Below are 12589 nucleotides of genomic sequence, written 5' to 3' on the forward strand. Positions count from 1 at the left end.
ACAGATGAAGGTGAAGAAAAAGTGTTTAGTCAACTGTGAAACAGTGAAAGATAAGACGTGAAAGATTGAGACAGGGAGAGACGAGAGGGAGATTACTGAGAAGAAGAAAAGTGGAGAGTAAGGCTGGGAACGCTGGGTAAAGCTGGCTGTGAGGGACTGACAGACGGACATTAGAGAGCAATGATCAAAGAGAGATTTGAGATAGATGAGGAGGAGGATGGAGCGTAAATAGAAAACTGAAAGATTGTAACCAAGGGTAAGCTACACATCCACTAAACACTTCATTAGGTACGCTTTTTCATTATGGTGGTGGATCTCTTTTTGCCTTCCGAGCTGCCTTTGCTCTTCATGCCATACATTCAACAAGGTGCGGGTGAGTGTGGAGTCCATTTGTGTACGGTCAACTTAATGTCATGTTCAAGAAATTAGTTTGAGATGATTCAAGAGAAACAGTTTTACTGACAAGAACATGTTTGGTGCACCTGTTTGACATACTGGAATCAGCCATCAGAGATGGATCATAAAGAGAGGGACAGGAATGGTCAAGCACATTACTCCCATGTAGGGCTGCCACGATTAGTCGACTAGTCACGATTACGTCGACTATCAAAATCGTCGACAACTGATTTAATAGTCGACGCGTCGTTTGAAGCTTTGTAAGATCCCAAAAGACGCAGGAATAAGTAGTAGGATTTAAGAGTGTAATAACGGACTGAAACAGAAGATGGCAGCACTGCATGTACAAGGATGCCAGCTGCCGTTAAACCCCGAAGAAGAAGAAGCTGTGTCCCAGAATTCATAGCGCAGCCCAGCTCAGTTTCCAACAATGGCGGCAGCTAGTTAGTTTTAATATTACTCTTATTATTCTTTCTGGGTCACAAAATAAACGTTTAACATATTTTCAGGCGAGAATGTTGCTGTGTAAACCTCAAATATCTGCTCAGTTTATCAAGACACCACATGTTTTCAAAAGCGCTCCGACGTTTTCGGAGACGTCTGTTACCCACTAGGTCGATAGCTAGCCGGGGGCAAGGCTCACTAGAGCCGTGAGAACACCGGACTCCCGGCAAATCGTTTTCAAACCCACCGCCGTCTTTCGCTACTCAGGTTAAACATATTTAAGTCACTTAGATCAGCGGTCCCCAACCCCCGGGCCTCGGACCGGTACCGGTCCGTGAGTCGTTTGGTACCGGCCGCGAGAGTTGAGGCTCAGGTGTGAAATGTATAGTTTTCAGGGTTTTTATCGGTTTTCAGCGTTATTTTTTTTATCGTTTTTATCGTTTACTCGGTTTTCCTGGGTCTTTTCGTGTGTGTTATGAATAAATCTTCTTTTTTTCGTTACCGGTACTAGTTTTATTTTGTTGTATTTATCCGCAACACATTAAAGGCCGGTTCGTGAAAATATTGTCGGGCATAAACCGGTCCGTGGCGCAAAAAAGGTTGGGGACCGCTGACTTAGATAACTTCAAAATGTTATTGTTTGGCTTTTTTTTTGTATTTTATTTGTTCCTGAGTAAATCGGTTTGGCTGAGATTAAAGTTATAGTTTTTACACAGCTGAATAAACCTCAAGCAGAAAACTGATTATCAGAAGTGTGAGATGCTCGAGAATATACTCCGGTGTCCTGTTATATTTTAGATAGCAAGGAGTTTATTAAACTTCACCGAAACAATCTGCAGATTTCATTAAAATGTAATAAACTATCATTTTGTCTTTATTTTTAGTTAGCACATACCTTAAACACTTAAAGCTGTAAGCTAATGATAGTTATATAAGAGCAGATGCTGCTGGTGCAAGAAGCTGTACGTTTTACGTCCAATGGATGATGATCTGATTAGTCGACTAATCGCAAAAATAATCGGTGACTAGTCGACTATCAAAATAATCGTTTGTGGCAGCCCTACTCCCATGTCATTACACAACCATCAGCAGTCCGAACCATTAGTAGAATAAGATTAACCCGTGTGAGAACTTTTGTCACGGTTTCCTGTTCTCAGGTGACAGGAAAGTGGCAGCTAGTGTGGTCCATCAACCCATGCCACTTGTCACTTAGGCTGGTCTTATCTTACTGTCCGGAAGATAAGGGGAGATAGCAGAGGGTACAGCCAGATTTATGGTCAAGCAGTGGTAGTGCATTCGCTGTCCTTTCCACTCAGGGGATGCCCATCTGCCTACAGTTAGCTCTTGTCAGATGGAGGCAGTGTAAAAAGCATGTGGTACACCCAGTCTGTAGGCTACTCTTACTTGTGCTGTTGTTGGTCCATCAGCCAGCCTCCCATTCCCAGTGAACCTCACTGTTACCCTTTTTCTATTCCAGCCCACTTGTCAACCAGTAAACATTTGTCAGATACTTATGTCATCCGCTTCAAATGATGCGCAGTCAATATCTTCGCAGGGGTAGGGTGAAAACCTCTCACCTTCTGTACAGCAAGACTATAAGTGTGGTGGAGTAACAAACATGAACAAGAAAAACAGTTTATTTCTGAAGCAAATCAACTCTTTCCTCATGTTCAAATTAATAAATCAAACCTCTTTTGAGTTTTTCCTCCACTTCCAAGAAGGCTTATCAAGTAATTGTCAGTGCCTTGCATTTCAAGGAACTGGCAAAGCCAAACACTTGGAAAGCTTGTGACAAGAACCAGCAGCTTATAGTCTGGATAGTGAAGCAGCTCACTGTCGAAATGTTATCTGGTGTCTCGAATGTCTCAAATGAAACATTAAGATGGATGAGACTCGGCATCAACGTGAAACTTCATTCTGCTTTCTTTGTCTTTCTCAGTTCATTGCTTTAGTGAGCTATACATTAATGCAAAAGTATTATACCTAAGCAGAGGATGTTTATGTCAAGCTCATTTCTCAATATGTCACTTTATTGTCGGAAAGCAAAAGTTAACTTCAGCTAGAAATGTGGGCTGCACTCAAACCAGAGACGTTGTGAATAAAATAGCGGTTGCTTCCAAACCCCTGGGCATCTGACAGACAAACTATTATTTATTATTTGTTTTCCTGATCATGTGGTGGCCGTTTTGTTCCAGTAGTCATGAACAACATTGCCGCAGTAACATTTTGGTCTTCACCAACACCTGAGTAAAACAATTTGGTTGTTTCTGTGCTAAATGTTCTTAAGCATTCATCACCTAAACATGTACTTTGTCTTTTTTGCTTTTCATTTTATGCCATTAAGTGTTGACGTGTTTTATAAACACATTATTGTGGGGAAAAAAGGCGTGTCTGGAAAAGAGGCGGATGGCAGGGGTGAGAATGAACTGAAACATTGTAAATCAAATCCACTGAGTTGAGAGTTTCTACTATTCTCTGCAGAGTTTTTAACTTTTCATTAAAAACGCTCCCCTGCCTAAACCACACAAATCCCTTTTCTAGTGGTATGAATGGACATTTTCCTGCTGTGTGCCATTTATGAGAAAGAATATCTGTGGAAAATATTTGAAGTTCTTGTTTGAAAATATTGTGTGATCATGTGGGATATTGCCATCTGATCTATTGTTTGGATAAAATATTCACATTCAAACCCTTTTTAGGGTTTCATATTTTTGAATGTAAACACAAGTACGTGACAGGGATCTCATTTCTTGTTGCTTATGATTTAAGCCAGCTTTCCTATACTTCATCTGACGTGCCGGGTTGGATCAGTCATTTTTGTGAAATCCCACTGCTACATATGAGATATTGTAGTTATTCATTACTCTGGAGCCCTTTCAAGAACACCCTGTTGGACCAAGGACCCCGCTTTGGAGGACTGGTCTGGCCTATAGCAACCCTCCCTGTCACAAGCTGGGGAATGGCTCTTATTAGTGGCCCTTGCTATGTCAGCTTGAGGAAGCCTTTTGAAACCTAATATCGTCTTAAATCAGATTTATAAATGTTTAGGTGTATTATGAAAAACACACACGCTGCCTGCGTTGGCAAAACCTAGTTCTGTTTGTGTGTGCGTGTGTCTATGGTTCTGAGAGCGAGTGAAAGCTTTGGAGGAGCTCTGTGTGTGAAATAAGAGAGAAAATTGTGTGTGTGTTGTTTGTCTGTGCCCTTTCTTTCTGTGTGTGCGTATGTTTTTTTTCCTTGCCCTAATTCCTGCAGTGCGACAGCGTTTCAATAAACATCAAACTCGTATAAAGGGAACCAGTCTACACACACACACACACACACACACACACACTCAGGCAGTCAGTTCATATTGCAATATGTATACATTTTGCGCCCGTAGTTAAAACTAATTGAATGACAGTCAGGAAACATGATAAGCTTTTAAACTGTGACAATGGAAAGAGAAAAAAAATTTTAATTGAAAATTTTGTTTTCCAGTATATAATTGTGTTTCTCGGTGCTTAGTTTGCTTGTGTTTGTACTTGTATGCATGTGTGTGGGCCTATATGCTGTGGAGCATTCTCATGCCCTGTCCTTCTGCCACTTGTTGGGCGCTTGTTTGCTTTCACAGTTGTGTTAAAGTTACATTATACTCACAACTGAATGTATTTTTGACTGAATAATTCATTTTTATCCTGTTTTTCTCTTTCTAGGGATTTGAATAAAAACAACATCACCAGAATCACTAAAGTGGACTTTTCTGGCCTCAAGAACCTCAGGATTCTGTAAGTTTCTTTCCTTTTTTCAATTAAATTTTTAGTCAGTAAAACATTAGGCTTTGCTCACATTCCCTCCAGTTTATTTGAGGACTTTAACTTATTTTAAATCAGTCAGGATGTATGAAAATGTATAATTCAGATTGCAGTTACCTGAAGTATTTTGTTATCTGCTGAAATCTTTTTGATGTTGCTTCTTTGAGCTGTATGTGAGAATACAAATGTCTGATTACACATTAAACAGTGCCTTTGTACTGGCTAGCTGTGCCACTAGTTCCCTAGCACACAGTCTGTATAATGTCTGATTGCACCCATGCGAGAACAGAGCAGGTAATTGTCTAGTGAACTTAGAGCGGGCCATTGGGAATTATGCATCCTGACTTCTGTATACTCTACCCAGGCAGCTGCTTGCTTAAACTAACCTAAATTTTTCTAGCAGAACCCTGTGAAGCTGACTATCTCCTCTTATGTGCTGCGTGCGAGGAACCAGCACTTCCAGATAGTTGCCATCATTAAGTCACTTGACTTTTTCCTTCTTAGGTACTAAGTTGGCTAATATTAAGTTGAATCTACCAGATACAGTACCATCAGGTCTTTTAATCTGTCCTCTCTTTAATACCTAATTGTGACTTGTATTTGTTTCTTTACAAGGAATCCCATTAACAAAAAAGTTCCATGCTGTAGCAATTAAGCAAATGGTATATTTACCTAATGGGCCCGTATATGGCTATAGGGGGAAACAAGTCTCTATAAAATAAAGTTTCCCATCCTAATGAGGGCATTTAGAACAAGAGAGCATGCAAGTGTACTATCCAAGGAGTTGGATTTTGCAATTACTGGATATTTACAAGGTTAAATAATAGAGTAATGGTGAGCTGACGTGCCAGCAACAAGCAGCACGACTTCCATTTACTATACAAGCAGCACAACAGCGAGATGTTGACCTGGTACGGATACGATGATGGGAAACTAAGTAAAGCAACTCATACTGAAAGAGTTAGTCACTGTTCCTATGAAAAAAAGAGAGATTTCAAATTAGACTCTCAAGTCTTTCTGAATAATGCTGGGGAATGCTGGGAAAACCAAAGCTGAAATTTCAAAGCAGTAGCATGATTGCTTAGAGATAGGCAAACAGGCGAATTTGAATCATATCTATTAAACTGAAGCACAAAAAATGCTTCAGAAATACTGCTGGTCTTAAAACAATACTCACTCATATGTAACAGAAGTTTTTTGTTATGTACACACTGACTAAAAACAAGATTGCCTGTAGAGCATTAGGGGTGTGCAGCCTGAACCAATTTCATGTGCATCACTGGAGGTTTCAACCCTTCTGATATTTTATCTATTCAGAAATGATCTTGTTTCTGGGGCATGGAAAAGGGAGCTAAATCACTCTGGCCACCATTACAATTACCAAACACTGAGCAGATCCTTGTTGGGAAACGTATGAAAATCTTTAAAGTATAAAGTGTATATATTGTATTTTTTACCTTTCTGGCTTATCATATCTAAATAACTACACTTAGTTGAGATTGACTGCTCACGTTCTCTCAGCTGTCCTAATTAAGTTCAAGGGCTCCCTCACTCCTTTTCCATAAGCGGCTAAAATCAGTGTGTATGTGAGAACTTTAATAACTATAATCACCGCTGGCTGCATGCAGCTTCCCTCCACACTCTGTTTTAACCAAACCAGCAGATAAAAATACACTCCCAGTACAAATCCGCTAAGGAATGGAAACGAGTTTCTACATGTGAGTGTTTGCGCTTGTATTGGCATCTGTTTATTCATATTCCTAAATATAGGACCAAAGTGGAGTTTGGAACGTATGTCAGTCACTGGGTCAGGATTCATCTGTGCTTGAGTTTTTTAAGTAAAACACAGAAAAATGAAAAATGTGAGTGTTTGCATTCTGCATGCATGAAACACTGTGAGAAGGACCCACAGAAAAAGGCAGTGTATATGTGTGTGAGCTGAGTGTGGCAAGCCAGCAAGTCGTTTCATGTGGTTTGTGATAAACTGCTGTGACATTTCTCTTCTCTAAATCTCTGAAAGAAATTGGGAGGAGACGGCTTGGGAAAGAGGAGATGGTCGGGAGAAAGCACACTTTCAGAGACATACATATTCTAGTATTTTGGATCCCACAGCACACATGGTCACCAAAAATTGTCTTAGCTTTGCTTTAATAGGTATCGCTGTTATATACCAGAACTCTATCTCATTCATTCTCTCTCATAGACAAACATAAGTGCCTAGTTCTGAGATTCCAGTCATTTCAGCCATATGTGCCTCCTATGGGAGAACTTGTTTAAAGCCGCTAACATTTTTCCCAGGGTAGGTTACAGAAAAAAACAGTATAACTCCTAAATACCCCTGCTTACATCTGAGCTGTAATTACCGATAATTTGTCCTGCAGAAGGACTTGTCTGCCCTCATGTAATCTCACTTCTGTTTAAAAACATCCAAACAGCTAAGCGATCTGCTTTTGCATTTGCACCACCAAAGACCACGGGGTGCGTAAAATAAAAATCTCGTAATTAGACTGATTTGTGACGCTTCAAGCCTTCCAAATCAATCGATCTCAAACGGCGAGCTGTTTTCTGATTAAACATGTAACATTGTTTTCTGTTCATGCGAAAACATCGAATTTGATTCAGGGGTTTGGATATTCTTTAAATTTGCACAACACAGCTTGCCTCTGCATGCACGCTACGTGAACAACACTTAGCCTAATATCTTTGGCAACCTCACTTTGCAAGATTTCTTCCAGATTGTGGCGAAATTGAGTAATTCCAAACAAATTTAGATGTAGGTGAAAACTTGTACTTGATATTGAACGCTTGGCCGGGGAAATTCAGTGCGGTTTCACCCATTGTGTGTGTAAATAATAAGTGAAGTTAATATCCCCTGAAGTATTTCCTTATTTCCTTCAGAGGCCGAGTTCTCGCAGTTTGCTGTAAGGTAGCGTGACATCATTGTTCTTTTTATAACTGTTGACTGAAGTTAGAGTTATTAGACACTCCAGTCCCCACACACATGAATTCAATTCTTGTTTGCTCTCTTTCCCCCCCCATCTTTCTCCAATGTCTCTGTGGATGACTAATGCTTGATACAGACCAATATAAAAACAATACCTCATCTGAGCGATATGCCAGCATTGACTCCCCGCACCATGTGTTTGGCTTAACATCCACAGCCTTTCTAAACTTCATTCAATAAATCAGCGTGCGGTTGATCTCTCATTTGGACAAATAAACTTTGATAGTTATTCAGAGTTATGCCTTGATTTAGCTTTCCCTGGAGTACACAGGAAATGCTTTTCTATAAGGACAGGAACAAAAAAAAACAAAAAAAACGCTGCTATGCTGGAATGAACATGCTGGATTAATCTTGGCTTGATTGTAAATTATGATTGATGCCGGAGTCAGAAATGTGCACATGCTTATGTGTGTGTTTGGGAATTCTTGCTACCAGTGCATAACTCCCTACCTGCGTTAAACGATTCCACACATACCTTATCGTATGTGTTTGGGGTGTTTCTGTTTAGAAACTGATTCAGAATGCTCAAAAGCTGGAGCTATTTTTTTATTTATTTCAGTTAACAGCAAATATTACTGATTATTTTTTGGAAAACATTTTTATAAAGCAAAAAATGCTCCCTGTAATCACGAGTTATTTTTCCTGGAAAATGTTTTGTTATACAAAATGAACAATATTGTGAGAATAAGCCAATTACCATCGCTTGGTGCGCCAGTGCTTCGAAAGTGTTTCAAGATGCTCTGACTTTTTTATTTATATGTTTACATACTTTATATATATGAATGTGGGAGCGCGTTTGTCTGAGCCTGTTATCTTTCATCCAAGTCCAACATATCTGTGTGTCTCTGTGTAGAGTCAGTATGACAGGCCATGGATTAATGCCTGGATATGTAAACGTTTTGTTTGAAAGAATATTTAAAGAAGAGGCGTGCCAAAACAATTCAAAGTCCACATGTTAGGCCAGACAGGACTCTTTCTGAGATGACTTCTTTTGTCTTTGGTTGTCTCTCACTTGATCCAGCTTGTCATTCTACATCTTGCTGTTTATATCTGGCTTGTATCTTCCTTTCACTTTTCTCCACCTTTGCTTTTCAATGTCCCCCCCCCTTGTTTTCTTTTCTTCCTCACATCATCCACTTTTTCCCCCCTTCAGCTTCTTCCTCCCTGTCTTCCTCTCAGGACATGTCACTCCTAACATCCTCAGACAGAAAATATAAACACACATATCAGTTGAGATGTTTTCTCTCCATTTCTCTATCCCATCTGGAAAACCTTAGTTTGCCCCCAAAACATGACAACACTGAGAAAGCAATGAAGGGGAGATATGGGTTAAACTGAGAGCACTGCAGAAATGACTGAAGCGAAATGGAGAAGATATCAACGGAAGAATGGGAAAGAGATGGTTTGTTAATTGTTTCTTTTGGAGTGGTAGGTTGTAACATTTGTGAAATACTTTGTGTCACAAAATGTTTGTTTCATGCCAGATTCATGTGTTCAGTGCACTGATTGCTTGTTTATGTAACCGCTTTTTTAAAAGTGCAAGTGTCTCTCGAGTTGTTTGCACTGGCCAGAAAAATCCATTTATCTGCTGTTTCTGGCTGGAGATGGACATTCCCAATTCCACGAGTGCCTCACAATTTGATATTTAAATTGAATCATTTTAAAGACATGCCTTATGAAATTGTGTAAAGTTACTGACGTAAAGATCGGCACTTGGGATTTTTCCTGCCTTGTCGTGATCACAAAGAGTCACATTTATATATTTGCGTGTCTTGCTTTTGCATTTTTAAAGTTACAAAAATAACTACAACATATTTTCTTTCTGTTTCCTTGCCTGTCGCCACAGTCATCTTGAGGACAATCAAATCACTGTTATCGAGAGAGGAGCCTTTCAAGACCTAAGACTGCTTGAGAGACTGTAAGTATGCCATTATACACAGCTTCCTATAGTGCATATGTGAAAAGAGGTACCATACTGTGAGGTAAAATAGGTATTTTATGCATGCAAAGAGCTCCATAATAATAATAATGTGATCTGTCACAAAACTTTTTTTGCTGTTTTTCCACTTTGACAAAATTGTACACACCTTTGATTTTCTGCTCCTTACTTGCTGTTCTGTGCAGCATATTCACTGACAGAGATTTCAACTGATTGATATCCAAGTCCACTTCACACACTACCCAGGAATGTGTGTATCTGTCAACTCACACCAAGGCTTTAGTAAACAGAATCAGGGTGTTAGTGTACAACGCAACACTTCCCACACATACACACCTGCATGTTTATGAGTCCTCGTTAGAGTGATGATGGGAAGACAGGTTCCAGAAAGAGGATTCCTTTATGTGAGACAAAGACAGAATGACACAATTTGAGTGTTAGATGGTTTTTTAGGAGTGGCATCCTCATAAAAAAAATATTGTGTACAGCAATTCTAAACCCAAGAACGGGCTTTGTAATGAATGTTGAATTCATAAGCTGAATATTTCTTCATTCAATTTATTTCACCATTGATGCAATTTTATCTGAACACTGTAAATTTGTCATTATCTTCTTTTAATTGCTTTTGCAGTCTGAAAAAGAATGCCACAACATTATTTATTTTGATTAACAAATGTGTGTCTGTTGTAAAATCATTCATGAGAGTAAGAATGGGAAGGAATTTACTTCACACATGGACGGTATTTTTCAGTATACATGCTGCAGAGTGGAGAAGAGAGATAAAACCGTTAGATCACCGCAGCTGTCAGCAGAGCTCTCCTAAAATCCAGATATGCTGAGCGACCGAGACGTGTATATCTTCCCTCTAAATGGAGATCACACATATGATGTGAAAGCAGAAGGTCACTGCCCACTTTAATGTTAAAAGGCTCTTTAATGCAGTGTGTCAGGAAGGGTGAGAGGTTAGATGAGGGGGAGGGAGGATGTTGGGAGTCTTAACAGTTGTTTGCCAGAACTCACATAGACAGCATTTCATTTATCCGAGTCATTTCAACAAATGTTCTTATGCCATTTTAGCCCATTTAATAAATCAGAACCTATTAAAATAAATGATAAAATTAAATATCTATGTTTGTTTGAGGATGACATTTGTTCTCCAAAATGAATCTTTCTAAAGAGGGGAAAAACTGCTGCAGTAGATTAATGGTAATAACAAGGGCCTGCATTTTTTACTTTACTGATAGTAAAATGGTTTTTAAAATGCTTACTTGACAGGGTCTCTGATGTTGTGTCTGCCAGGGTGAAAGGTCAGGGGTGAGAGGCCCTGACGCTGAGTCCATGTGATTTATGGAGTCACAATGTGAAAAACATGGGGCTTATTTTGTCATCCCCTTGGGTCAGAGCATTCATAAAGTCTGAAATGCCAGAATTCATAGTCATTTGTGCTTTACTCAGTTATAAATGAAGGATAGTTTGCAAAATAAACAGCATTTGTTAAGAGGTGTCGTATCAAATTATTTCTTTTGTTCTTTATTTGAGAAAAAAAGCCCTGCTCATTATGATTAGTAAGGTTTAGTCTCCAAACTCTTTCATTTTTTCTGTGATTCTGAGTAATAGGAATAATTTGCCAAAACATAAAATATGAATGCCACAGACATGTGGTTTGGTGTCATTTCAAAGGTTCTAAGTAGGAAGAAAACCTCATCATTAATGCTTAAAAATACACAAAGAATTATTCTCTTGAAACTATATCTGTGCTCTGAGCAAATGTCCTTTAATGACTCGTAGCTGTAATAGCAGCTGTGCTGTACTCACATACTAGCAGGTATTTTCTCCCTTATTTATTTCAGGTGGTGTGCATCTTCTTTTTTTGGACTCAATTATTCTTTCCATTGGTGTACACAGGAGTGAAAGCCACTATCTTATTATCATTATCACAGGGTTAAAAGGTTGGTGTCTGTGTCTTCTCCAGCACAGATCCTACTTTGTGACCCTGCGACCCTCCACCCTTCTTTTCTTTCCTTTTTCCCTTCCACGCCTCGTTTCTCAGTGTAACGCTTTGGTAGCCTGATAACACTTTCACTCCCTCAGCTTTCACTGTCTTCGTTTATCTCCACTTTAGCCAACCCCACCTTTCGTTGCACACATGCACACACAAGGAAACATCTTTTATCCTAAAACGCCTCGTTCTGCTGCTGTCTTTCTGTTCATCAACCTGAATTCTTCCACTCTCTTCTTTTTGGCCTTTGTAATTTAAAGTGTTTATCTAATTTTCCAATGAAAATACTAAGATAAGGAATGCTATTTTTCATATAAAGCGTGACTAAAAAGATTTTTATCCCACAATCGTTGAGAAGACGCATCAGAGAGTTTTGCAAAAGATTGCCGAGAATATAAAACCATCCACAGGTGGCAATAATCAAACATATGAGCAACGATGTGGTTAAAATTGGAATGTAAAAACATTCTGTATGCGAGAGCAACACTTATAGATTGTCATAATTATGTGGGTGCCTTTAACTTGTTTTTATTACTTTTCCCTTGGTCATAAATCTCTGTGGAGGTAAATGTTTCTGTGTAAATGCATATGTTGAAGTCTTTGGTCACATTTATTATATTCTAAACAAATATGTATAGCGTTTTAATTACCTTGTGGTTGCATCCCGGTGTTTAATATGAGGTGCCAGACACGATAAAAAATGAATAAAATGCTAGGATTTCTTTCCCCTCTTGCCTCCCCACTCTTTGTTGCGGTCATGTTTTTGTTTTTTTCAGAGGCAAACATATTTGTCTCATTTTCTTTGCATTCCCTCGCATCCATTCCGATGGATTAGTTTTGGCAGTCCCACTCCAGAAATATTATAACATCTGTGAGTCCTTATATTGAGAAAATGACTGTTATTTCTCTTACTGATAAATTCAAAAACTGCAGCTAAAAAGTAGCCAGAAATGCACAGGAGGAATTGACGGTACTGAACAGGCCAGTCACAATAGTGTAGGACACAAAGGTTT

General features: G+C 39.1%; 1 protein-coding gene across 1 annotated transcript in view; it reads left to right on the forward strand.

Moving 5' to 3' along the window:
* Window positions 1-12589, forward strand: part of slit3 (slit homolog 3 (Drosophila)) — a 235791-nt gene that overhangs the window by 14440 nt on the left and 208762 nt on the right. The window contains exons 2-3 of the mRNA XM_084907796.1: window positions 4536-4607; window positions 9485-9556. Of these exons, the coding sequence (XP_084763922.1) occupies window positions 4536-4607; window positions 9485-9556 (144 nt within the window). The remainder of the gene's footprint in view (window positions 1-4535; window positions 4608-9484; window positions 9557-12589) is intronic.

The sequence above is a fragment of the Perissodus microlepis genome, chromosome 2, assembly GCF_051167445.1.
Source record: "Perissodus microlepis isolate ML-2025 ecotype Zambia chromosome 2, ASM5116744v1, whole genome shotgun sequence".
NCBI classification, from domain to species: domain Eukaryota; kingdom Metazoa; phylum Chordata; class Actinopteri; order Cichliformes; family Cichlidae; genus Perissodus; species Perissodus microlepis.